Source organism: Panthera pardus, unplaced genomic scaffold, assembly GCF_024362965.1.
Source record: "Panthera pardus isolate Hobbes unplaced genomic scaffold, ASM2436296v1 HiC_scaffold_12, whole genome shotgun sequence".
In the NCBI taxonomy this organism is placed as follows: Eukaryota; Metazoa; Chordata; class Mammalia; order Carnivora; family Felidae; genus Panthera; species Panthera pardus.
This window is the reverse complement of record NW_026526677.1, coordinates 59,115,143-59,139,275: the sequence shown is the minus strand read 5'-3', so window position 1 is coordinate 59,139,275 and position 24,133 is coordinate 59,115,143. Positions and strand designations below refer to the sequence as shown.

The following is a 24,133-nucleotide window of genomic DNA, read 5'->3' as shown; positions in this document are numbered from 1 at the left end:
ATGTAAAGTCAAAGGAAAAAACAACCTAAGCAAAAATGTTTAATTCACATAACAAGCCAATTTCACTAAAACATAAAGAGTTCCTAAAAACCAATAAGAAAAAAATCCAAAAACCCAACAGAAAAAAAAATAGCAAAAAATATTAACAGATAATTCACAGAAAAGGACAAACAGCACTTAAACATTTCTGAAAAGATTCTCAACCTCACTCATAAGAGAAATGCAACTTAAAACTACACTCAAGTTGGCACAGACCAGAAAGTCTGATAACCTATTCAGGGGCAAAGCAGTAGCAAAACAAGCACTTGGTTGAAAAGAGCAAAACAGGCAAAAACCTCTAAAGATGGCAATCTGGCAGTATCTACAAAATTACAAATGCACATATTCTCTGATCCAGCAACTCTCCTTCTTCACTTGTGAAAAAATGTATACTTAGAGATATCCATTATAATGTATGTAATACACTATTGTTTGTTACTAGCAAAAAACTGGAAATACGTTAAATGTCCATCAATAGGGAACCTGCTAAATTATGATATATCCTCTAGTGGAATACTAAGTGGCCAGAAAAAATAAATTAAGTGGCAGCTCTTTGAGCACTGATATGGAACAATCTACAAGACAGACTATTAATTAAAAAAAAAGAAAAAAACCCACAAAAGTTTATACAGTGTGTTTAACATGTTATCGTCTGTGTTTCATAGGGAAAAAATATATAATTACGTAAATACTGGAGGTACACACAATATAATTGATAACACTGCCCCAGGGAAGGGAAAATGGGTATTTGGGGCACGGAGTGATACGGAAACTCTTCACAGCACCCTCTTATATACCTTTGAATTGTGATCCATATGAATATATTATCCACTTTTTAAAATAAAACAAAATTTACATTTTTAAAAAAACAGAGGGGCGCCTGGGTGGCTCCGACTTTGGCTCAGGTCATGATCTTGCAGTTCACGGGTTCGAGCCCCACGTCGGGCTCTGTGCTGACAGCGCAGAGCCTGGAGCCTACTTCGGAATCTGTCTCCGGCTCTCTCTGCCCCTCCCCCACTGGTGTTCTGTCTCTCTGTATCTCAAAAATAAATAAACATTAAAAAAATTTTTTTTTAAAAACCAGAAATGGCAACCAACCTTTAAGCACAGATATCTGTGATAGCCATTACCAGAAGCAGTGTGACACAGTGGTAAGAGTTCAAACTAGAGTCAATAATCCTGAACTCTGGGTGGTTCTACCATTTACTCATGGGCAAATCACTTACTCTCTCTGAGCTTGTTTTCCCTCCCATAAAATGGAGATATTTCCTGCATGCCTACCTCTGTGGGTTATTTTAAGGATCAAATGAAATAATGGATATAAAAGCTCTTTGAAAAATCACAAAGTACTTTATAAATATAAAGTATTAACAGAAATAGGAATGTTGAGAAAGGGATGTGGTTATCAGTGTAAGATGATGAATTGGTTTAGGCATTTCTAATTTGAAGTGAAGAGACAGATTTAGAATTCATTTATCTAAATAAAGGTGCTATGGTCTCAAGTATATAACAGATTTCCAAAGGACAACATTCAGTAAATAGAATTACAAAACTACAAAACTGGAAACCCTCCTGAAGGTCACCTAAGCCTTTGCTACTCAGGATCACATGGGAACTTGCTGGAAATACACAACCTCAGGTCCCACTATAGACCTACCCAGTCTAACACGATCCCCAGGTAATTTTTATGTACATTTTAAGTTTAATAAGCACTAATATAGCCATCTTATTCATTTTTCAGATAATAAAACTGGGGCCACAGGGGCACCTGGGTGGCTCAGTTGGTTAAGCATCCGACTTTGGCTCAGGTCATGATCTCATGGTTCATGGGTTCGAGCCCCACGTCAGGCTCTGTGCTGACAGCTCAGAGCCTGGAGCCTGCTTTTAATTCTGTATCTCCCTCTCTCTACCCTTCCTCTACTCATGCACTGTCTCTCTCTGTCTCTCAAAAATAAATAAATGCAAAAAAAAAATTTTTTTAATACAAATAAAATAAAACTGGGGCCATTAGTAAAGGTACTTAGCCATGTTCACACTGTTAATAAATACCAAAATCAAAATGTGGAGCCAGGCCTGATCTCTTGGACTACGTGTATTTATATGCATGAACAATATGTATTTGCTTCCCAGAATCTGTGTTTCAAAACCTCAGAGGCATCTTTGCCTTGCAGATATCCCATGCCCCCACCCCATTTCTGATCAGCCACCAGCCCATCAATTCTTTCTTTCTTCACAGTATCTCTGGCATATGTTCCTTCTTTTCCACATCCTTCATTCACTGCCCTAAAACTATGGCTGTGCTTACCATGAAAAACCAGCTTCCTTCTCTTACGCATGTATCAACTTCCTCTTCTGCAAACAAGAGCTCTCTTACAAATAGTAAGCTCTAAATAATTCCTAAAGAAGATGCAAGCCATTAAAAAGCATTAATATTAGCATAAGTGATTCCTGGCAGAAGCTATGTTTGAAACCTAGCAAGAATAGCAAACTAGAATTTGGTAATCCTAATCCAGAAACTTCCTGTTTTCACTCCTGCTATTTCTTTCCCATCACCTCCTCCTCTTTACCCTAGAACTAGCCCAGGTTGCCTTCACCTAATAAGACCCTTCCACCACAATCAGGCTTTACTACATATATCCAAAGGCTCCAGATCTACTTTCTATTACGTCTTCCATCCCAATGTGTCCCAATAAACTCTCAACATTCACAAACATTCTCGTATCTTCATAATTCTCTCCTATAAACTGTATCCTAACAAACCAAACTATTTCAACATTTCTTGAGTACCCATAATGTGCCAGGAACTACACAATAAAACGGAAGTCTAAATACTTTTGAATATCTTTCCTACATAAATTTAGGAAATTAAAAGCCCTGGTCTCTGCTCTGCTGGCATTTCTACACCAAGAAGTTTTGACGTGTTTAAGAGCAAATAATATAGGCAGACTTTTACAGATGCTCAGGCACAAGAGCTGTAGACAGACAGAGTAAGCCCCCCACAACACGAAGGCTGACTCCTGTGCAACAGTCTGTACAGCACGAGGGTTAACAGTTGTAGGACTCTCATGTACAAACTGGGTTCAATTAAATCAACCTGAAAAAACAAAGGGAGTGTGCTTCAATTCAAAATCAAATTGTGGGCTATTTGTCCAATGATCCCAAACGCTGCCTTTGTATTCTAGCCTAGACTTGGCAGACAGGTTTGAGCCCCACTGTGCTGCCACCAGGGAATGTATTTAAGCTCTCAGAAGCTTCACATTCCTCATCTGTAAAGGGGAGCTAATGACAGGCTGTATTTCACAGAACTGTAATGAGGAGCACATACAGTAACTGCAAAGTACTTAGACACAGTGCTGGAACCATGATAGTTCAATAATGTTACTATTATTCTCAATCACCCTAGAGTTTCCTCATTCTTTTGTGGTCAGTTTACCTGTAGAGCTTCAAAGTCTATCCACTGAACTGGAGGTATACAGGTCTGTGAACGTACAGGCAGAGATGAAACTAGAAAACTGCACTTTAAATCCAACAAGCAGAGTGAGATAGTGGGAAAAGCTTTGAATGTAGAACCGGAATAGTTGCAGATGATGAACTCTAGCTCTTCCATGTTCTTGTCTGAGCCTTGATTTTCTCCCCTGTCAAATGGGAGAGATGGCTCTAACTACTGTGGCTAAAATACTGAGAATGGTTTTAAAGAGATTAGCTACTACAAACAAAGCAGCATGGGAAAAGACAACAGGGTAAGAATGGGAAACCTGTTCATGAATAACTTTTAAAGGAAACTTCTACAATGGTATGTGACAAGAAGCCATAAATCTTGGGAGGAGGGAAATCTGGCAGTAAATGGTAATCACAAAGTTAGAATAAAATGAATACCTACAATTAAGCAGACAAACAGCAAATCACCCTTTATGACCCAGCTCCAGAATTCCCACTTTTGATATATCCTTCCTGACCTTCCTGTCCCATCCACTACCCCAAATGAAGATGATCACTCCTCCCTTCTATGCTAGGACTACACTGTGGACATGCCACCATCACAGCACTTGCCACAATCGTGCTTTATTGCCAATGCCCCCCCCCCCAAAAGAGGGGTGATTTCTAAATACAGAAACCAAGTTTTATTCTTCTCTATGCCCACAGCCCTTAGCACAGTCCTGGTACAAAGTAGGTCCTCAGTAAGTGTTTGATGGATGAACCAATGAGTAAAGCACAGACAATCTTAGCTATTTCACTAGGCCATCTAAGGCAGTGCCCTTGCATTTAAAGTTATATTTTATGCATAGCTCTTAATAGCACATATTTTAAGGGCGCCTGGGTGGCTCAGTCAGTTAAGTCAGTTAAGTGTCGACTCTTGATTTTGGCTCAGGTCATGATCTCACGGTTTGTGAGTTCAAGTCTGCATCAGGCTCTGCGCTGACAGAGTGCAGCTTGCCTGGGATTCTCTCTCTCTGCCTCTCCCCTGCTAGCACAGTCTGTCTGTCGGTCTCTCTCTCTCAAAATAAATAAACATTAAAAGAATTAAAAATGAAAAAAATAAAATAAACCAACCCTTCTGAAAAGCCAAGCCCCCAAACTCATTCATATAATAAACATTTTTTTAAAAAACGGCACATATTTTATCATAACTCTTTGCCCTTCTGTAGCCTCAATGATTATAAGCTCCTTAAGGACCAAAACTGTGACTTTCTATCCCACGTGGCTAATGTGCAGCCACACAGATATTCACTAAATGTCTCTTGAGAGAAGACGGGAATGACAGATGTACGCACACTGCTGCCTTGCCACTCAGGCCTCAGTCTCCCCTCGTTTAGGAGTGTTGTCAGCAGTCTCTTCACCACTCTGTCCACTACCACTGACTCTTCATGTGTCAACTACACTTGAATAAAAAACAATTAATGAGTTAAAAAACAAAATACGATCCTGCCGTTCTTGCTTATAATGGTACGATGCCCAAGTCAGACTGGGAAATGTGGAGGGAGCGGTAAGAGCTGGGAAATCATTGTTTTGTCACATCACAGCCAAGACTGGCTCAGACAAGAATCATCAATGGATGATAATGGATGACAAGTCTAGAGGGGGAGGAGTAGGATATATGTATGTTCTCTAAGTGTCTCCCTACAAACTATTCACTAGTCACGTTCATGCAGGCGCACGTACAGACACACACAGAATGACAAAGTTGAGAAATCAGATAACATCTTGACCAGGTGACAAAACTGAACATCACCAGTGAGGGACAAATGGACACTGTGTGCCTCCAAAGGTCATACTGTATACTGTATGAAGGACACATCACCATGCACAAAATACTCCAAGTGAGAATGAGTAATCTGAATCTAATCATGAGGAAACATCAGATGAACAAAAAATGAGGAATGTTCTATTTTTAAAAGGGAAGAAGTGGTTTGTAATATGACACTGACATTAAAAAAAAAAAAAGACAAAAGCTGTGACAAGCTCTTAAAGAAGAGATAAGACAATTAAATGCACTACCTGACCCTAGACTAGATCATGAAGTGGAGGAAGAAAATTTCTATAAAGGACATTATGCAATCAACTGACAAAAGTGGAATATAAACCACAGATTAGGTAAAAGTATTATATCAATGTTAATTTTACTGAAGTTGATAACTATACTGTGGATATGAAAGAGAATATACCTACTTAGGAAATACATACTCAAGTATTTAAAAGTAAAAGGTCATGGAGCGCCTGGGTGGCGCAGTCAGTTAAACGTCCAACTTCAGCTCCGCTCATGATCTCAGGGTTCATGAGTTCAAGCCCTGCATCGGGGTGCTGACAGCTCAGAGCCTGGAGCCTGCTTCAAATTCTGTGTCTCCCGCTCTCTCTTCCCCTTCCCTGCTCATACTCTGTCTCTCTCTCAAAAATAAACATTAAAAAAAATTTTTTTAAAGGTTGTGATACATGTAATTTAACTTCAAATGATTCACATACACAAAAACATTTATCTCTATCTGTACATACAGAAAGAGAGAGCTTGCAAATGACAAAGCAAATGAAATAATGTTAACAGGAGACAAATCTGGGCAAAGGATATAAAGATAAAGTGTTCTTATACAAGTTTTATTTTTGCAATGTTTCAATAAGCTTGAAATTCTTTCTAAACAAAAAGTCTTTTCAAAAAGGAAAAGGAATACAAGTCCTAGCTAATGCAATAAAACAAGAAAAGGTATAAAAGAATACAGTTTGGGAAGGAAGAAATAAAACTGTTTCTGTCACAGATGACATGACCATCTATGTAGAAAACCCGAGAAAATGAACAAAAAAACTCCAGGAACTAATAAGCAATAATACCAAGGTTGCAGGATACGAGTTAACATGCAAAAGCCAATCTCCTCTATATCAGCAATGAACAACTGGAATTTTAACTTAAAAACACAATAACATTTTCATTAGTAGCCTCAAAAAATGAAATAGGAGGTATGAATCTAAGAAAATATGTACAAGATCTATATAAGGAAAACTACAAAACTCTGATAAAAAGATATCAAGGAAGAACTACAAAAGTGGAGAAACATTGTATATTCATGTATACGAAGACTCAATATTGTCAAGATGTCAATTCTTCCCAACTTGATCTATAGAGTCTATGCAATACCAATCAAAATCCCAGCAAGTAATTCTGTAGTTATTAACAAACCGATTCTAAAGTTTATATGGAGAGGGCCAAGGACCCAGAATAGCAAACACGATATTGAAGGAGAACAAAGTTATGGGGCACCTGGGTAGCTTGGTCGGTTAAGCACCTGACTCTTGATTTTGGCTCTGGTCATGATCTCACAGTTTTTGAGATTGAGGCCTGGTCTGGCTCTGCACCAAGCAGAGTCAGACCTGCTTAAGAGTCTCTTTCTGCCCCTCCTCCACTGGCATGCTCCCATGCACCTCTCTCTCCAAAAAAGAAAAAAAAAAAAAAAAGGATTTGAAGGAGAACAAATTTAGAGGACTGACACTATCTGAGACTTATGATAAAGCTACAGTAATCAAGACAGTGTAGTATTGGCAAGAGAATAAAAAAAAAAAAATCAATGGAACAGAAAAGAAAGCCCAGAAATAGACCCACATAAGTATAGTCAACTGATCTTTAACAAAGGAGCAAAGGCAGTATAATAGGGCAAAGTCTTTTAAACAAATGGTGCTGGAACAACTGGACATTCACATGCAAACAAATGATTCTAGACACAAACCTTACATCCTTCACAAAAATTAATTCAGAAAGAGATTATAGACCTAACTATAGGTCTATAAAACTCATAGAAAATAACACAGGAGAAATCTAGGGTGATCTTGGGTACAACAATTACTTTTTAATTTTTTGTTTAATGTCTGTTTATTTTCGAGAGAGAGAGAGACAGCACAAGCAGGCAGAGAGACCAGGAGACACAGAATCTGAAATAGGTTCCAGGCTCTGAGCTGTCAGCACAGAGCCTGATGTGGGGCTTGAAATCAAGACCAGCAGGATCATGGCCTGAGCCAAAGCCAGATGCTTAACCGACTGAGCCACCCAGGAGCCCTTTTAGGTATAACATCAAACACATTCTGCATGAAAAGAATAATTGACAAGCTGGACTTCATTAAAATTTAAAACTTCTGTTCTGCAAAAGGCAATATTAAGAGAAAGACAAGCCACGGACTAGGAAAAAATAATTGCAAAAGTCACATCTGACAAAGCACTGTTACCCAAAATATACAAAGAACTCTTCAAATTCAACAATAAGAAAACAAAACAACCCAACTGTAAATTGGACCAAAGACTTTGGCAGCTCACCATACAAGATACACAGATGGCAAATAAGCTCATGAAAAGATGCTTCACCATTTTTCATCAGGAAAATCCAAACTGAAACAAGGTGCCACTACACACACCTAGTAGAATGGCCAAACTCCAGAACATTGATAGTACCAAATGCTGACAAGGATGTGCGGTAACAGGGACTCCGAATTCATTGTTAGTGGGAGGCAAAATGGTACAGCCACTTTGGACGTCAGTTTGGCAGGTTCTTATAAAACTAAACATACTCTTCCCATACATTCCAGTAATCATGGTCCTCAGTATTTACTCAAGGGAGTTGTATGATTCCAACTATATGACATTCTGGAAAAGGCAAAACTATGGAGACAATAAAAAGATCAATGGTTGCCAGGGCTTAAGAGGGAGTGGGGGATGAACAGATATAGCAAAGGAGATTTTACAGCACTGAAACTACTCTGTATGATAACTATATTGGTGAATACATGTCATTATATATTTGTCCCAAACCATGGAAGATATAACACAAGCCCTAATGTAAACTATGGGCTTAGGGTGACAATGATGTGTCAATGCAGGTTCGCCAACTGTGACTAACATACCATAAAGAAGGGGATATTGATAATGGGAAATACTATGCATGTGTGGGGTCAGGGGAATCTGGGAAATCTTTGTACATTCTGCTCAATTCCACTGTGAATCTAAAACTGCTCCAAAAAAAATCAAGTCTTGGGGCACCTAGGTGGCTCAGTCGGTTAAGCGTCCAACTTTGGCTCAGGTCATGATCTCACGGTTCATGGCTGTGAGCCCCACATCAGGCTCTGTGCTAACAGCTCAGAGCCTGGAGCCTGCTTTGGATTCTGTCTCCCTCTCTCTCTGCTCCTCCTTCGCTCATACTCTGTCTTTTTCTCTCTCTCTCTCTCTCAAAAATAAACACTAAAAAATTTTTTTTAAATTAAGTCTTTAAAAAGAAACCATCCCCCCCTCTACCTACAGGAGAGCCTGGCATATGTGACCCTTTGTAATCTAATCCCAAACTATACCTCTCCAACACATTTGTTCCCACCATCCTCCTCCTCTTAGCTACTTAAACTCCAGCTTCACTTAATTATCTGCCATTCCTTTTTATACTTTACCTTTTTATTCAAGTTGATCACTCTGCTGGAATACTTTTCCTCATCTTTCCCACTTCAGCTTTTGTTCATTCTATCTCTTATATTATGGTTTGTTGATATAGTTGCCTTAACCATTAGATTATGAGTCCCTCCATGGCAAGGACAATGCCTAACAAATAGTAATAGTAATAACAATAGAAGCCAACAACTAACATTTCTGGAGCACTCTGTACCAAGCACCTTTTTAAGCAAATTTATGACTCATTTAATCCTTTCAGCAACCCTACAAGGTAGGTGCTATTATGCCCATTTGATTCGAGCCTTCCTGAGGCATAGGGAGATCGAGTAACTTCCAGACTGCTCAGCTAAGAAATGGAAGGACCAGGATTTGAACCCAAGCAGTCAGTCTGGCTCTAGAAGCCATATTCTTCACCACTGTGGTATACATAGTAGAAACTCAAAAAAATAACAGCACAGAACAGAGTTGAACACAGTGTTTGCGGAATGAAAATTCCACAACGGGACCAAAGTAAAGCAACTGGCAACTGAGAAAAAGGAGGCACAGAGGTTTAAAATGTTTAGAGATACAAATAATCTAATCTCTCTCCAATCTTCTCTTGTAAAAGCTAAGAACCGAAGACCAAAGTGCTTTTCCCAAAGTTACCTTAGTTACTCCCTGAACCAGTTTTACAAGTCTTCCCACCACACCATATTAAAGGAATGATTATTTGTTTGTAAGAAATTGTAAAAATGGAGGTGGAGGAGGGGTGAACTGGGTGAAGGGGGTCAAAAGGTCAAAAAGTACAGATTTTCAGTTATAAAATAAATAAGTCACGGGAACGTAATGTGACTATAGTTCATAATACTGTATTGAATATTTGAAAGTTGCTATGAGAGTAAATCTTAAAAGTCCTCATCACAAGAATTTTTTTGTAACTATTATGGTGACCGGGGCGCCTGGCTGACTCAGTCAGTAGAGCATAAGACTCTTGATCTTGGGGTCATGCGTTCAAGCCCCACACTAGACATGGAGAGAAAAGAAAAGAGGAGAAGTGAAGTGAAGTGAAGTGAAGAAAAAGAAAAGAGAAAGAGAGAAAGAAGGGAGGGAGGGAGAGAGGGAGGAAGAAAAGAAGGAGGACTACATATGGTGATAGATGTTAACTAGACTTACTGTGCTGGTCATTTCACAAATTATACAAATATCAAATCATTATGTTGTATACCTGAAACTAATGTTATATGCCAATTATACCTCACGTTAAAATAATAGTAATAATATCTAACAACAGACTTTGTGAAATCACAAAAATGAAATGCACATTAAATGAAAAAAGGAAAATGATATAAAATTACAATCAAATATATTCTGGTATTCCAACAATAAGAGAAGTTGAAGAAAGATGTACACCAGCCTAATGCAATATTTAGTACACAGCAGGAATTTAATATCAATTAAATTTTTTAATCTTAAGAGGTTTTATGTTTACTTCTAAGTATCCATTTAATTTTATATATATATATGTATATATACATATATATATATGTATATATACATATATATATGTATAACTTATCTAAAATACACTGCATATTTTGCTACCTCATTAAAGAGGATATTGATAGGGGCGCCTGGGTGGCTCAGTGGGTTAAGCATCCGACTTTGGCTCAGGTCATGATCTCACAGTTTGTGAGTTTGAGCCCCATGCTGGGCTCTGTGCTGACAGCTCAGAGCCTGGAGCCTGCTTCTATGTCTCCCTCTCTCCCTGCCCCTCCCCTGCTTGTGTTCTCTCTCTCTCTCTCTCTCTCTCTCAAAAATAAATAAATAAAACATTTTTTAAAATTTTTGTTAATGTTTTTATTTATTTTTGAGACAGAGAGAGACAGAGCATGAGCAGGGGAGGGGCAGAGAGAGAGGGAGACACGGAATTTGAAGCAGGCTCCAGGCTCTGAGCTGTCAGCACAGAGCCTGACGCGGGGCTCAAGCCCACGGACTGTGAGATCATGACCTGAGCCAAAGTCAGACACTCAACCGACTGAGCCACCCAGGTGCCCCAAACATTTTTTTTTAATAATAAAAAAATAAAGAGGATATTGATACATGTAACCTTTTCTTGAACATACAATATTCATGAGCAATAATTTTTAGTAATTTTCAGATAGTTTTAAAACAGCCAAGTTAATATAATATCAAAAATGCAGCTAAGGTACAATTAAGAAATTCTGCAATTCTAGTGTCCCCATCTAATAATCAAACTGATGTCTTTGATAGAAATATATGGATATCGAAAGTAAACTAGTCACTCCAGAACACCTGGACAACTGTTTATATGAAATACCTATCAAGTAGAATAAACTCCATTAAGTCAATTCATGAAAACAAGCCTGAAATACCTACTATAAATTAAATCTTTATACCTACTATAAAGTTGGGACCAACTCTCTCCTATAATGAGCACAGTGCTATAAAAAATACATTGACCTGGAGGGGCGCCTGGGTGGCTCAGTCAGTTAAGCGTCCTACTCTTGATTGCAGCTCAGGTCATGACCACACTGTCAGTACAGAGTCCGCTTGGAATCCTCTCTCTCTCCCTCTCTTTCTCTGCCTCTCTCTCTCTCACAATAAAAAATAATAATAATAAAAATAAATAAATACAATAAAATGTCCTAGACCTGTAATGAGTAGCATACCCACAGCCTACTTTCCTATCTTGCTTTGTGATCTATTTTCAAAATGAAAAATTAGAAAATCTTCTTCATCTTGCTGCTTCCCATATATAGCTGGATATTAACATTTTAGTGGATGAAAGCAGTACCAATTTAATGAGATTATTCTATTCATTAAGGTAGACAATCAAGGTTAAAAAAGTTTTTTTAGGGGCGCCTAGGTGGCTCAGTCGGTTAAGCATCTGACCTTGGCTCAGGTCATGATCTCACAGTTCATGAGTTCGAGCCCCGTGTTGGGCTCTGTGCTGACAGCTCAGAGTCTGGAGCCTGCTTTGGATTCTCTGTCTCCCTCTCTCTCTCTGCCCCTCCCCCACTCGTGCTCTATCTCGGTCTCTCAAAACTAAATAAACGTTTAAAAAAAAAGTGTTTTTAAAAGGGCGCCTGGGTGGCTCAGTTAAGAGTCTGACTTTGGCTCAGATCATGATTTCATGGTTCATGAGTTTGAGCCCCACATTGGAGCTCTCAGCACAGGGCCAATTCAGATCCTCTGTCTCCCTGTCTCTCTGCCCCTCCTCCATGCTCACTCTCTCTCTCTCTCTCTCTCTCTCTCTCTCACTCTCGCTCGCTCGCTCTCTCAGATATTTAAAAAAAAAAGTTTTTCATGATTCTAAATAAAGTTACTTTCATGTTGCTTTTTTTTTAAACGTTTAGTTTTCCTGTATTCTGATCAAAAAGCGACTGGAATTGTGACAGGAAAAATTCACATCCTCTGAAAGACATAAGCACGTTGGAGGACACAAGACCTACAGTTTCTAATCACATGCCTAGCATAATTCAAAAAGGATACTTTATAAATATCTGTTGAATAAATGGCTGACGCAGTTAAGTTTTCCTCTTTCAATAGAGGCTAACATAACATATGAATTACTTATAGTTCAGAGTAAAACCCCTAGTAAAAAAAAGTATAATCATGGTAAAGAACACCAAGTTTTTCCTGAAAAAAAAATCATAAAAGTCTGATTGCCACTTTTACTTATTTGTATCTTCCCTTTTTTCTTACCCTGGAGTCTACTGACGAAAGCCAAAGGTAACTGCCAGTTTCCACTTCCTGATTTTCCCTACTGTTCTCAAAAAAATCAGACTGTTTCTTTCAGGATATTCTAAAAACCATGGCGGGGGGAAAAATGCCAGATATTTCAATGGACCAACAAACAAACTGAGCCGCTTAAGTGCTAGGCTCTAATGCTCAGCTTTAACAGTATCTGGCTTAGCCTTTAACCAACAAACGCACTTGACTAGAGTTTTCAATGCCTCATAACATTTCTAGTAAATGAGGTCTGTGGCAATCAGCGTCAAATATTACAGAGAATGAAATTCCTGACATCAAAGAACCCACAATCACCAGATGTTGCTGTTTCAGAAATTTAAAGAGGTAGAGAATCAGGAATTCTTAAGTGGACTACTCAAAAAAGGATAGGCATTTTTAAAAAAAGGATAGGCATGGTAAGTACCCAAAGACAAAACAGGAAGACTGATCACTTAAAATACAGAGGGATATTCCAAAGTTTCATTCTAATTCACACCATAAAAGGGGTGTGGGGGTGGAGCCTGAGTATTCTGCCTGTAAAAAGAAGTTTAAAATACAGCCTTTCTTCCACTTCCGTCCTAACCTAAAATCCCCAGAGATGTGGAGATGCTGTGACAAAGCACAGAGATAAGTTTAAGAAACAAGTTTTCAAACACCCAGCCAAGCACAGTAGAACTACTCCCAACACCCAGGTTCTGGTCAGGTATCTGTCACTAAAAGAACAGGGCACTCAATTCACATTTGTTAAACTAATCATCTTTACTGACTCCTTCAGGAAGAGAATAAACAGATGACCAAGTGTATGGCCAGGGGAATAGTTTCACCTCTGAGAGCTTCAGATTTTGCATTTGTAAACTTCTATGATTCAAATTCAAGATTCCATCTCAAAGTAAGATGGAAAACAAGATTGTATAATACTAAACCAAGAAGGTATACTATGAATTATGTTTTCTAAAAATTCGTGTCAAGTTTTCTGTGCTGCACGCACTCTTCTACCTATATAGTCTAACTGCTAACTGATGCAAGGAATTAGAAACATTTAACTCTGCCTGAGACACTACGGTGTCATTAGACCTATAACAAAGTATAAAACCTAAAATGTTTCAACTCCTCTCTTAACATAGACCTGTCTTTAATTTTTCTAAAATACCCATGGTTTGTTACTGCATTCATTCAAGTGCTTTAAAAATGACAAATAGGGGCGCCTGGGTGGCTCAATGGCTTGAGCGTCCAACTCTTGATTTCAGCTCAGATCATGATCTCGCTGTTTGTCAGTTTGAGCCCCACGTGGGGATCTGTGCTAACAGCTCGGAGCCTGGAGCCTGCTTAGGATTCTGTCTTCCTCTCTCTCTGGCCCTTCCCCACTTACCACTCTCTCGCGCGCGCTCTCAAAAATAAATAATTTTTGAAAATGACAAATTTTCCTTTTCCCCACAGTAGTAATAAGGCTGATGGGTAAAAATACACAGATATCAAAAGTACACATTTTAAAACTACGAAAACCTAATTTGTTTTTTCATTTCACTACACACTTCAGGCCCAACTTATAAGTTTCAGTTCTGCTCTTGCTCTATTTCTAGTCAGTTTCACTTCAAAAATTTTCTGCCACAAAGTTAAGAATTGTGATCCTGTGGAGAAATTTTAAAGTAAACACTAAATAAGAACATAGCTTTTCCTTTCAAAGGAGAACTAAACATTTTCACAAGAAAAACAAAGAAACAAACAAATTAAAAAATCCTAATTAAATGTATTTTGTCATATAAAAATGATTTTTAGACTGCTGATTTTTTTCCAGTTTCTGAACCTTCCTCATATAGTTTTGTTTACAAGAGCCAAAGCAGTTCAAAAATTGCTATCATTCTATTTTATATACATGTTTTAAATTTGAGTCACAAGTAAGGGGCTCAATAAATATTTGTGGAAGGAATGAACATACATAGCACAGTACTGTGCTGCAGGAGGCATATGTTCCTAATAAGATACAACTTTCTCTCTGCCTTTAGTGGCCTTACCAACAAAACAGATTTCTTTGAAAGTACATGAAAAAAAAAATCAAATTAGATCACCAACAGTAAGATATCTAATAAACACATAAGAGGGAACTATATATCCTATATGGCTAAATTAAGCTTTCTAAAGCTTTTTGATGCTTCTACCATTTTTTTCTTGTATGTGCTTCAATCCCATTTCCTTCTTCTCTTTAGGCTGTAAAGGTCTTCAAAGGAAAGATTCATATAAAAATTAAAATTAAAAATAAAAATATACAGACAGCTCCTACTATGTAATCAGTAGTGTTTGGTAGAGGTGCTGTGGGAAATAAACTACAAAGCATCATGGTCCTGAACCTTCAGGTAACTTAAAACTTCTGTGTTTAGCCAGCGCTCTGCAAAGAGTAGGTGTCTATGGCAACTGGTAATCAAAGACCTTAACTGCCCCTGTGTTAACACTGTCTAACTTTGAAAAAGTTACCCAGACCTTAGATTCCTCATCTGTGAAAGAAGTCTTTACTGATACAAATCTCCCACGCAGAAGAATTCCAAATGATTTATGTAGATATTCTGCCCTTCAGGAGAGGGAACAGGAATCCCCACTCCTCAAGTATGGGCTGTGCATAGTGACTTTCTTCCAAAAAGGACAGTATGGAGAGTGAGCAGGAAAGAGTAACCTTATAGCAGTGTTTGTAAACCAAACACTACCTCAGCTGGTGATGATGAAGATTAACATCAATAGTAATAAGTCATGTTAACAGTATGTACACCTGATAAGACCAGATAAAAATGGCACTTTACCACCTTGGCCTTCCTCCCAAAACCCATAACCCCAGTCTAATCATGAGGGGGGAAAAAAAACCAACATGAGACTCATTCCAATATAAGGGCATCCTACAAAATACCTTATCAGTACTCAAAACTGTCTCAGTCATCAAAAAGAAGGAAAATCTGAGGAACTGTCACAGCCAAGAGAGTAAGGAGACAGAACAACTAAATATAATGTGGTATTCAGGATGATATTCTGGCACAGAAAAAGGTCATCAGGTAAATAGTAAAGCTCCATTAACAGATGAATAGATAAACAAAATGCACAGGCTTCCTGCTGACTCAGTAAGTTGTAAGTTCAAGCCCCAAGCTGGATGTACAATTTACTTAAAAAATAAAAAAAAAAAATCCAGTATATACATATAATGGAGTATTACTTAGACTTATAAAGGAATGAAATTCTGATACATGCTACAACATGGATGAACACTGAAAACATTACGCTGAAAATAAGTCATACGCAAAAGAGCAAATACTGTAGTATTATTCACTTACATGAAGTACCTAGAATGAGCAAATTCATAGAAACAGAGCACAACAAAGTTCACCAGGGGCTGGAAGAAGGGGAAAATGGGGAATTATTGTTTAATGGGTACAGTATCTGTTTGGGATGATGAAAATTTCTGGAAATAGACAGTGGTGATGACTGCACAAACAGTCCTAACTGCCTTTGAGATACACACTTAAAAATTATTAAAATGGCAAATTTTATGTAATGTGTATTTTACCCCAATTTTTTAAACTAAGGAATACTGAATAAACTGGGGACTTTCATTAGTAATAACACATAACACATCAATATTGGTTCATTAATTGTAACAAATGTATCATACAATTGGAAGATATCAAGAATAGGGGAAAATGGGTGTCGAGTATATAGTTTCTGCACTATCTTTTCACCTCAAGTTTTCTGTAAATCTAAAACTGTTCTGAAAAATAATGTCTACATAAAAAAATTCAGGGGCTATAAATGTTAATAGAGCTAATATAGTCCACCTCTTCCAAACACAGGAGAAGAAAAATAAATGCTCTTCAAATCAGCGAAAAACATTGAGCGATCAGAAAAATTAATGCCAAGGACAAAAATAAACCTGCAATTCACGAAAGAAATTACAATGTTACATAAACCTATGCAAAGATGAAATCCATAGGGTTGTTTGAAGGATAAATGAGATCATGTACTTAGCACAGTGTTTTGTATACATTAAATGAAGCTATTAAAATATAATAATTAAAGAAATACAAATTTAAATAGCAAAAATATATACATATGTGTATACAGATGCAGGTTATACACATTCATATATGTATAAGTTATATGATTATATTCTACATATATTATACATATATATAAAATCATATTGGAAAACACTGAGAAAACTTCCGATGCCCAAAGCTGACAAAATATGATGGGTAAACAAACCCTGTCATAATCTAGTGGGAGTAGTGTGGTGGACGTGTCCTTTCAGGGAAACACTTTGCTAATATCTTCTAAAGTTAACAAAAATGAAAACATAAAAATAAAAAATAAAGTTAACAAAAATGTACATATAATAAAAGTATTCATGTACATATTTTATATGAAGTATAATTCTATGTATTTATACCAATTTAAATATATACATATATCCTTTGAGTGATTTCACTGCTCAAAATTCATCCTAAAGAAATATTAGCACAAGTGTACAAAGATACCTATACGTGTATATTCCCTGCAACAATGTAACAGATAAAACTGTACAAAGGGCTACCAACAAGGGGTTAAACAAAGCTAAGTGAACATTATTATGCAAAGTATGGTAGATGTATATACACTGACATGGATGATTGTCTAAAACAAATAATAAATAGTAAATTTTTTCTTAATTTTTAAAGGAAAGGAATAAACCAGTTCAGGGCTGTTGAAACTGGGGTTTCCATGTACATATGTTTCAAGAAAACCAAAACCGCATGCAAAACTGCGTTTAAGTATGTAAGTGCATTTTCGAAGGAAGGTGTCTATAGCTTTTACCAAATTCTTAAAGGAATATGTGGCCCCCTGGAAGGGTCACTGAACAATCACTAAAAAACCACCCATTTCTGAGTATCTACAGAAATGTAGTTTAGGTTAGACTCAAGTGAGGAAGACTCTGGGGAGGAAAGAAGTGCTCTCAATTAAACTTTTAGGACGTATTAAATGCCTCTACCACAAAACACAAAATTTTATTTCAAAACTCTAAATTTAAGGGTGTGAAGGAAGTTATTCTTCAGATGAGCTTATATTCACTAATTACAAACCTCAACCAAAAATTAAAGATCAAAAACAGTCTTCAAAATGTGTGACTAGTTCATGCTTAAATTACAATTAAAGTAAGATCATACAGAAGCAAAAGGAGGCAAAGATTAAGTAGTAAGTAGTCCCATTTGACACAGACAGGTTGACAATTATGGACTAGTTACTCACATAGACAAAGATTCAGGAGTTATGCAGCCTTAACTAAACTTTTTTTTTTAACAACAAGTGGATTAAAATAAGACAAAAATAAGTTGGGTCTTATACATAGTTTTGTGGGCTTTCTTTGAGCAAAATAGATAAGTCTTTTCCTGGAGGCAGATTAAGGTGATTCCAATACCTTTAAAACTAATACAGTAAATTAACATTTTAAACATTACAGCCATGAGAATCAATGGGACTTAATGAAAACTGAAATAAATGAGTACAAAATAGCAGGGAGACTGTCTACCCTAAGATGAAAATATACTTAGAACAGTGGCTGTCAATCAGGAGTAATTTTGCCCCTCTAAGGGACATTTGGCAGCCCCTGAAGACATTCTTGACTGTCAGGACTGGACAGGTGCTCCTAGTACCTTGTGGGTACAAGCTATGGATGTGGCTCCACATCTCACAGACTGACCTACCCACTCAAAATTGTCAACAATGCCAAGAAGCAGCCTGGGGGAACCACTGAATCTATGCTTTGAGACAATCAGCTTTAAAACAGAAATCCTAAAACAGTGTTTACTTATTTGTTTCAAAAGACTGACATCTTATCAAATACCATGGGATCCAGTAAAACGACACAATTTTCAAAGTGTCATTTAAAAGAAAGTTATCAACTGATTTTCCAATTTATCTAAACTTTTTAAATTTTGCAAAAGCCACATGGAACAACAACAACAACAAAAGACAATGAATTCAATGCTAAAAGAAAAAAGTCTTATACACACACATCCTGTGATGCTCACAGATAATACTGAGCAAAAGAATCAGACAAAGAAGACCACAAAAAAATGTGGTCTTTGCATGATACACCGTTTGCGTTTATACACCGTTCAAGCGCAGGCAAAAACCGATCTCTTGTTAGAAATTAGACTAGTAGTTCCTTTGGAGAGAAAGAAAAGGTAGAGATGGGAGAGAACATAAAGAGGACTTCTGGAATGCTAATAATTTTGTATTTCTTAATTTGGGTGATGGTTATATAACTGTGTTCACTTTGCAACAATTCATCAAGCTGTGTGCTAAATAATCAGTGCAGTTTATACAGATAACACTTTTACAAAAATGTTTATTTTTTAAATGTTACTCACACCCTAAAAACCTGAACCCTTTGACCCACAAAGCTAAATGAACGTCAGTTGCAAAAGTAAAAGTATTTTCATTATACGGGCACTTTGACCCACAAAACTAAAAAAAACGTCAACTGCAGAAGTATTTTTGTTATATAGGCTACCTTCCAAGAATTCAAGAAGGATGACACCCCCAGAAAGCTGTAAATACCATACTCAGAGCTCATATGGCATTCAGCTAAACACTTAAGCCACTATGTATCCCTCGGCACAAATCCAAAAATTTGACAAAGGCTTACAAATGCAGTTAAATTTATTCCACGGACAGTTGAGCTATTTCCCCCATTTTAAACTGTGAACTGTTATCAGAGAACATGCTCTATGCAACAAATGATGCTTCCTCTTTTCTAATCCCACATTTTCCCAAAGCTCCCCCAAGCTAAATCCCTCTTGGCCCTCAATACTTAGGATTTCTCCAGGCTGCTCCCAACAGTGCCCACCATCGCCTCTCTCAGTATCCATCCTCACAATTCACCTCCCCACACACATGAAAATTCACATTTAATGCTCATTCCTAAGGCTAGTCTTCCCCCTGCCAGACTTCTAATCTTTCCCGGGACCTCATAAATACAATCCAAACCGCACTACCCTCAAACTCCTAATATTCTCCACCAACTCGCTTCCCAACAGCACCACAAAACTAGGGCACATGCTAACCCCAGCTTTTAAATGCTCTTCTCCCACATAAAAAGTCCTGCCTCTGCACACAATTCAGCTCAGTGGCCAGTGCAGCTAAGACCTCCAGTGCAGCTCTCCGCTTTAGGACCCCCTCTACTTTTCCTGCTTTCAAACCCATCTCATTTCCCCTCCACCCCCTGCCCCAAACTCTGCTTTCTTCTTTAAGAATCTTTCCTAAGTACTAGGGCAGGGGTAGTTGAATGCAGGGTGAAGGACCGTGCTCCATCCTGTGCGAAGGTTCTCAAGTCTCAAGCACACAGCCATGGGCCCGGGCTACAGGGTCCCAACGCTGGACTGTGAAACCCAGCCTCAGCACTTCCTGACTGCAAGGCCTTGGACGTGGGATTTTCCATCTTTGAGACTCAGTTTGCTGAACTACAAAACGGGAAATCATAAAAAACAGCTATCTCATAGAACTGTCAGGATGAAATGAATTACTGGCCATTGAGCCCTTGGCACAAATCCTACATGGTTAAGTCTCAGGAACTGACAGTTTTTCCTTGGGTCCTCTTCATGGAAACAGGAATACGAGAGAGGGTGAAAGGTCCTTTCCTGGCAAGGGAGAGGTGGAGGGAAGAAGTACCATACAGACATACGGCTGACACCGAGAATTGTGTCAGATCCCCCAAGCTCAGTGCTCTCTCTTCATTATCCGCTTACAATGTGGACCCGAGAAGCCCTCAAAACCCCCGCTAAAGGATGGGGTAAGACATAAACATATACATCAGATCCTCCTTCCACGGGGAGTCCTTTCAGGAAATGAAGGAGGAAGGCGCCCGCCCCTAAATTGCTAAAACGCGATCCTTGGGGGTCTGAGAATCAGGAAGGAAACCCCAAAGCCCCAAAGGATTTCTCTTGGGAAGCCGAGGGGAGTACTTCATAACAAGAAGATGAAAAGTAAACGGTAGAAACCATAAAGATTCCTCAACTTCTCCCGTAGGAAAGAGTACCAACTGGTTTCTCCGCAAGTGGGTAGAGAAAGGAAAAGCGCTTTCCCCATCTCTCAGGTGACTCCCGGGCTTCCCCGGGTCCCTTCCCAGGAGGAATGAGGAGGAGGGTCCGCGCAAGGGAATCCCCAGCACCCCAGCTGGGGAGAGGCGGGCTCAGGCCGGGGCCCCCAGGGAGTTCCACTGGGTCTCTTCCCGTCTCTTTGCAGCCGGTCTCCAGTAACGGGATCCCTCCGGGGGACTCGGGGATCTCCCAGAGCATCGGACATCGCTGGCTCCCTCGCCTCACAATCCTGAAGTCCTCGGTCCCCCGAGTTCTCCCCGGCACTCGCCCGGGTCTCCCGGCTGGCACAGGGTCCGCCCGCCGCCCACGGGCTCTCCTCCCCGGCCTCCTGCCACCCCACCCCCTACCGAGCACCGCGAGCCCGCGGGCTTACCTGCTGAGAGGGCAGCTCCACATGCAGGGCCCGCGCGGCAGAACCGGGTGGCAACGCGGCGGCCGGGCCCGGGGGCGGCGGGGGAACCGGGCCCCCGACCGACGCGGAGGCGCTCATCTTGACTCAGGGGCCGCCGAGCGGCGGGGCCCGCGCTCCTCCGGCATCCGCCACCACAGCGTAGCCACGACCCGCCGAGCCCCTGCAGCCCCGAAACCCGCCACCCGAGAGGCAGGACGGCTCTACCCCACCTCCGGCCGCCGCGGCCGCGGGCTAAGGAAGAGCCATATTACCGCAGTGCAACCCCCACCACCCCGCCGAGACCTGGCTTGCTCATTGGTTGTGCTGCCACGGGGGCGGGACCCAACGATGGCCAAGGGGTGTGCTATTGGGTAGAAGGGCTGTCCATCGACGGCCGGAATGGGCTCGGGGCGGAGGGACCCGGGGATGGCCTAAATTGCGTCTGTCAAGCTGGGGTGAAACCCGGGGCGTTGCTTCTTTTTTCCCCAGTCTAATTGGTTCTTTCACTACCGTGGGGCGGGGTCTCCTGGTAGATCCGCAAGGGCCATTGCTCTAGGCTGGTGTCAGTTGTCAGTACAGGGAAAGAGGGGCGGGGTCTGATTAGGTAGCGCGAGCGCCTGGGCTCTGTTGTCACGTGCAGGAGGCCGGAGAGTCACCTGATAAGTGAGAGTCAGTCCTCGGAGCCACTTCCGCCCGAACCTAGTTGCCCTGGTAACCGGCCTCCCCTTGGACGGCGGGGACCCGTTTGGCGCCAGCTGGGTCGCGAAGGCTGGGCTACTGTTGCAAGTTCTCTGAGCAGCCTTTTTTCCCGAGGGGTTCGCAGGACCGTGCGAGCATTGAGAAAGAATATTTTATCGTTCGACAAGTCACCACGCAGGATGCGCTGAGACCAGAAACCTGTCGGGCAGTCCCTGCTCTTCCGTGAGCAACTCCAACCCACAAGTCCACTCCCCTCTTCGCACTCCACTAACTAGCACGCTGAGCTGCACAGTGTGTGCCAGGCACCCGGAAAACGCTGTTTCACCTCTACCAGTGTGTTGCTTATGCTATCCCTAGAAAGCCTGTGCCACTTTTCACCTTCTAGTGCCTACTTGCCCATCAAATCTCCTCCGCTGGTGGAGTCCCTTCTTCCAAAAGGCTTCCCTTATCTACTCTGGGACCCTGAGTTAGGAATCTTGCCTCTACCATATTTCTTACTATTCTATTGCATTGTCTTCTAATAAGTGTGTAACACACTCACACACACACATTGAATTCCTCGAGCCAAAGGACCTTGTCATTCATCTCTGGATTTCCGGTGCCTGATGGATAATCAGTGTATGTTTGTTTTCATTTTTTTATGTGTATTTATTTTTGAGAGAGAGAGAGAGAGACAGCATGAGCGAGGGAGGGGCAGAGAGTGAGGGAGACACACAGTCGGAAGCAGTCTCCGCCCTGTCAGCCCAGAGCCTAGGGAGCTTGAACTCGCCAACGGTGAGATCGTGACCTGAGCCAAAGTCAGACCCTTAATGGACTGAGCCACCCAGGTGCCCCGGTATATGTTTGTTTTTTAGTGAAAAACCAGTTCAAATGCAGCCTCTTCCAGGAAGACTTCCTTGAGCATAATGATAGCATCTATAGCGATTGCTTCTATAATAAATAGCATTAAGTCATTCTGCAGGCTATCAATCTGCCTTCCCCGCCCCCCCCCCCAAGACTATGAATTTCTCCACCACCTGGACTGACATAGCTGAAAGAACACAGTGTTTTAGAATCAGACACAACAGGAATCAGGCACTTTTGCGATCTTGGCTCTGCCACTCTCTAGCTATGTGTTCCTGGGCAAGCCAGTTCCTCGCTCTCAGCTTTAGTTTTCCCATCTGTAAAATAATAAGATTGCTGTAGAGATTAAGTAAATCAACATATGCAAAATGCCAGAGAAGCGCTCACATACAATAATTGCACTAAAACTAGTTTAATAAAAGGGAAGCATGGGGCGCCTGGGGGGCTCAGTCGGTTGAGCGTCCGACTTCGGCTCAGGTCACGATCTCGCGGTTCGTGAGTTCGAGCCCCGCGTCAGGCTCTGGGCTGATGGCTCAGAGCCTGGAGCCTGCTTCCGATTCTGTGTCTCCCTCTCTCTCTGCCCCTCCCCCATTCATGCTCTGTCTCTCTCTGTCTCAAAAATAAATAAACATTAAAAAAAATAAAATAAAAGGGAAGCATGCTATCTTTCCTGGGTGTTCAGAAGCCTGAACACTCTTTGGTTCTGACCCCAGAGCTGGCTAACATGGATGTTGCACTGTCTCCTATTCTGAAGCATCCAGTGGTTCCTCATGGGTGGTGTGGTCAGGTGTTTGTGGAGAAGGGATTAGTTAGGAAATCCCAAATCTCATCTGGTTCAACTCGTGGCATGCCAAAATCTGTTGGAATTTCACAGAAAACACTTCTGTTTCCAAGCTGTGTTAGTTTCCTTAGGCTTCTGTATCAAATTACCACAAACTAAGTAGCTTACAACAATAGCAACAGATGTATTCTTTCACAGTTCTAGAGACCAGTAGCCCAAAATGAAGGTGACAGCTGGGCCTCTCTTAGAAGGCTCTAAGGGAGAATCTTTTCTTGACCCTTTCATCTTCGGGTGGCTCCAGATACTCCTGGGCTTGGGGCTGCATAATTCCAACCTCTGCCTCCATCTTCTCATGGTCTTTTCTTCTTCCTGCATATTCTTTTCTCTTTCTTATAAGGACACTTGTCTTAGGATTTAGGGCCCGCGCAGATAATCCAGGTCTCGTTTTGAGATCCTTAATTACAGAGACCTTTTTTCCAAGTAAGATGACATTCACAGGTTTCAGCTTTAGAGAATGGACTCATTTTCGGGGGAGAGGGAGGGAGCATCATCCAACCCACTACACAAGTTAAGAAAACGGGCCTATAGAGGGGCCCCAGGGTGGCTCAGTTGGTTAAGTGTCTGACTTTCAG

At 40.4% G+C, this 24,133-nt stretch overlaps 1 protein-coding gene across 1 annotated transcript in view; it reads right to left on the bottom strand.

The window, feature by feature from the left end:
- The window catches only part of UVRAG (UV radiation resistance associated), a 296,412-nt gene extending 274,928 nt beyond the window's left edge, over positions 1–21,484 (bottom strand). Inside the window, exon 1 of the mRNA XM_019449868.2 lies at positions 21,161–21,484. Coding sequence (XP_019305413.1) covers positions 21,161–21,277 — 117 coding nt within the window. The 5' untranslated portion in view covers positions 21,278–21,484. The remainder of the gene's footprint in view (positions 1–21,160) is intronic.
- Positions 21,485–24,133: the final 2,649 nt, after the last annotated feature.